The sequence below is a fragment of the Gavialis gangeticus genome, unplaced genomic scaffold, assembly GCF_001723915.1.
Source record: "Gavialis gangeticus isolate Ggan-Ray unplaced genomic scaffold, GavGan_comp1, whole genome shotgun sequence".
NCBI lineage: Eukaryota > Metazoa > Chordata > Crocodylia > Gavialidae > Gavialis > Gavialis gangeticus.
Genome location: NW_017729034.1, coordinates 12,425,550 through 12,429,599, shown reverse-complemented (window position 1 = coordinate 12,429,599; position 4,050 = coordinate 12,425,550). Strand labels below are relative to the sequence as shown.

The following is a 4,050-nucleotide window of genomic DNA, read 5'->3' as shown; positions in this document are numbered from 1 at the left end:
ACAAACACATGTAAATCAGGACAAAAATATTTTTTGAAATCAAATTAATGAATGTTGTAGATGATCACTTTTTAGAATATAATTTGGTGTTTTTCTGGTTCTGAGGTGGTAAATCCCCTTGCTGAAAGGAGTACTGCCGGGGGCAAGGGGAGGGACCTTTGGTGGCAAAGTTTAGGGGGTGGGACTTCTGGTCACAAGATGGCGACCAGGGGGCAGGTCTACCCACATGGCCCTTGACAGCTTGCCAAAACTCAGTAAGCAGCCCTCCATTCAAAATAATTGCCCATCCCTGGCCTATAACTTTGTCATTTTTTGGCAGATTTGGATGAAAGCATCAGGGATGGTATACCCTTCTGAGTGCTTGAAGCCTGCTAAGTTTCAAGGAGAATAGGTGTAGGGGTTTCTGGGAAACTGCACCTCCAGCTGCTGACAAGCAAAACTTGTGACGTGTGGCTTTGTCTGACTCGGCGTGCGTGCGTGCGTGCGTGCGTGCGTGTGTGTGTGTGTTAAGGCACGCCCTCACTGGTGCTGGGCATGGTAGTGTGTCTCAGTGAGGCCGCCTCCTCTCCTACACCCTCAGCCTGGTCCACCACTTTAAATGACAACAGGTAATAACTTAGTAAACAGCACAGTAGCATCAGCAGCATCTCAGGCAGCCAAACAGTCATAGTCAATATCAGAGCAGTCCTTCCCCACCCTCATCTTCCTTCCTCTCCTCACTTTCTGTTTCCCTGCAGGCACATCCAGCTTCAGCTTCGAAACTCAGAATGTTTCAAAATCTTTTTGAAACATTTCGAGTGCCCTTATTTCTTTTCAAGGCCATTTTAAAGCCCTTCATTTAATTTCAATTTAACTGTTTCAAGCTCAAAATGAGTTGAAATGAAACAGCTGGTGACATTTCACATAGCCCTAATAGATACACTGAAGATGAAGAAAAACCAGAGAAGCTGTTAGAGCTGCATCATCTGTATCTCTATCCCTTTTCCTCCAGACCTCAGGCCAAAGTCCAGGAGAGGTGTGGCTCAGTGTCTCATTTTAGGTTCATGTTTGTGCTCACCTTAGATGCAGAGGACTACCTACAGAAACTCCGAAGACTAGCTTTGTAGACTTGCCTTGAGCTAAAAGATTGGCCATTCTTAATATATATTCTTAGTTATCATCAGGCATCCTGGTTTTCCATGATAAAAAGTAGCAAATTCTCTGATAAACCCCCCAAAATCTGTGACTGAAATTAAAGGCCCCCCACATCCCTGCTCGTGCCCGTTGCCTCCCACCCACAGCCCCTGCCCCTTTGCCCTGCCGGAGGGGGGCCCAAGTTGCTAGGGCTTTGGGGCCAGGGACCCAGGTCCACAGCTCCCTGCCCCCAACAGAAGGTAGCTGCAACAGGAGCATGGAGCCGGCTCCCCCACTGCTGCCTGCCTACTGTCGGCTCTGGCAGGGATGGGGCTGGCTCCTGGTGGCTGCACACACTCCTGGAGGGCAAGGTGGACCCATGGTCCCCAGATCTGGGGGGTGGGGGCAGGCTGTGGGCTCGAGCTTCTGCCCTGCTTCCCTCCCGCGGGGCTGCTGTAGCCCCCCCAGACACGACCCGGCATGGCAAGGAACAGTGGGGCCATGCCAGATCTCCTCGCCCCCCACAGTCCTAGCAATGCACATCCTGCACTTGCCGCCACTTTGAGTGGTGGAGCCCTGCACTGCTTCCCTCAGTGCAGCCCCATATACAGAAGTCATGTTGTTGGGGCAGCATGGAGCAAGCAACTGCTAGGGGATCCCCACGTGGTTCCTCTGTCCCCAGCTGTGCCAGGTTGCAGGCAGGGGAGCAAGACGGCAATCTGCTGCCAGCTGGGCTGTGGGGAGCCTTTAATGGCAATCTGCCTCCCTGCTCCCTTCCCCACAACCTGGCATGGCTGGGAACAGAGGAGCCATGTGGGGATCTCCTAGCAGCTGCTCACTTTGCACTGCCCCGGGGACGCGCCGCTTGTACGTGGGGCTGCACTGAGGGAAGCGGCACAGGGCTCCACTACTCAAAGTGGTGGCAGGCGCAAGGGCTTCGTTGCAGGATCCTGGTGTGGCCCCCTGTGTTCCCAGCTGCACCAGGTAACATCTGCAGGGCTACGGTGGCCCTGTGAGAGAGAAGCGGGGTGGCAGCTCAAGCCCACACCTGTCCCCCGCACAGATCTGGGGGTGCAGGTTCCCTCTACCCCCTGAGAGTGAACAACACGGAGTGCCTGGCCGGCTCCACATCTCCCCGATCCCAGCCAGCATCTCCATGTGCAGCTTCCCTTAAGGGCTGCTAGAGCCGCTTCAGTTTTATGTGCCCCCGGCCAGGCAGTCCAGCTGCGAGCAGAGAGATTTGGACCCAGCCAGGCACTCCATGCATTTCCCTAACACCTTCCTGCTCACAGCCAGAGTGCCTGGCCAGGGACATGTGAAACCAAAGCGGTTCTAGCAGCCCTTGAGGGAAGCTGCACATGGAGGTGCCGGGTGGGCACTCCATGTATTTCCCCAACACCTCCCTGCTCCCTCAGTCCTCAGCCAGCTTCCACCCCCGCCCTGCCCTGCAAACCCCCAACCCCCAACAAGCCCCACTTACCAGTTCACAGGCTCCAGGAGGAAAGTGAGCCTGACCTAAGCCTTGCAATTGCCTAAAGGTTGCAGGCCCCTCCTCTGGGCAGGGTTGGGACTTTTCCACCCTTTTTACAAATGGCTCTTGCAGGCTGGAAAACCATCGGTTTCTCTGTTAAAAGAGAAAATCTGCATTTTCTCTGATAAAACCAGGAAATGCATGGTTTTCTCCATTTTTCTGTGGGAAACTGAAAACCTGAATCCCTGGTTATCATATTCCACAGCCCTGGATTAATATTAAAGTATCTGCTGTCTGCTTTACTCATTTCCGTCAAGAGTACCAGCAAGTGTCTCACCTTCTTGCCAATGCAGTCCTTGGCTGAGTGAAGCTTGTATGGAGAGGTTTTCAAGAATACTTGTTAAATCCTGCCTCTTTCTTCCCTTGGTTGTATGCCCACAAGAGCTTTGAGAGCGCCTTGGTTTTGATAACTGCTTATTTCTATTTCATTGCAGGAAAATGGGCCTTACTATTCTTCTTACCCCTCATCCCCTGACCTGTGATCTACAGTCCTACAATACTGCTGGTTTCCCATGGATCCAATGACCTGATGCCTGCCAGTACCATGTGTATTTGTCCATGTACAGAATTCAGAGAGAGGTTTTTCTCCCCAGCTCTGGTATTTTTTTACTGATGAGATATTTTCAAGCACTTGAGCAATCAGAGAACTTTATGCCACTGTGAACTGTACAACTAATTCAGATGTATTGCTCTGGAAAAGTTGATTTCAGAATCACTAGGTGGATTTTATTTTCTTTTTTTGAGGTTGTTAACTTTTACTCCTGAATAGACTTTTTCTGGGAAATCCATCAGAGACACTTGATCCCATTTTTACCTGGTACTGAGAGTCTTCAACTCAGTTACAGGATTCTGTTTTAGACTGGTCTGTAAAAAGGATGTAGCCTGACACTGCTGTTCACCATATGGTCTTGTACTTCAAATCCTATTATTTTTTCCCTTCTGTCAGTCCTGATGACCCTGCAAAAGTATCTGGAATTGTCACTATCACTGCTGCAGGCTGAACAGGGCAGTACTGCCAATCAAAGGCTGTGGCAGCAACATTTAGTACTGTAAATGCTGTGTGAGCTACCAACCTATTGCAGTCCCTGTCTGTTGTTCCTGGACATTCTGACAGGTTAGGATGCCACTACTCTCCCAATAAGAATAAAGTTGAAAAACATCTCCAGTTTTTCTTCTGTAATTCTTGGTATTTGCTTTCTCCCCCTCTCTCTCCTCCCTCTCTCCTTGGTACTGTAGCCAGTACCCTAATTATTCTCCTATGAATTGGAAAGAAGATTTAGTGATGCAGCTCTTATTTTCTTGAAAAGAGGTATAGAGGTTCAGAATCACCTCAACAAGTTCATGCCTCTTAGGTATGGAATGGAACCTAACTACCTGTTTCAAGGGTGGGAAGAACACTTTGGACA

At 50.1% G+C, this 4,050-nt stretch overlaps 1 protein-coding gene across 1 annotated transcript in view; it reads left to right on the top strand.

The window, feature by feature from the left end:
* Positions 1–3,804, top strand: part of GDAP2 (ganglioside induced differentiation associated protein 2) — an 83,350-nt gene extending 79,546 nt beyond the window's left edge. The window contains exon 15 of the mRNA XM_019527328.1: positions 3,079–3,804. Within this exon, the coding sequence (XP_019382873.1) occupies positions 3,079–3,126 (48 nt within the window). The 3' untranslated portion in view covers positions 3,127–3,804. The remainder of the gene's footprint in view (positions 1–3,078) is intronic.
* The last annotated feature ends 246 nt before the right edge of the window (positions 3,805–4,050 follow it).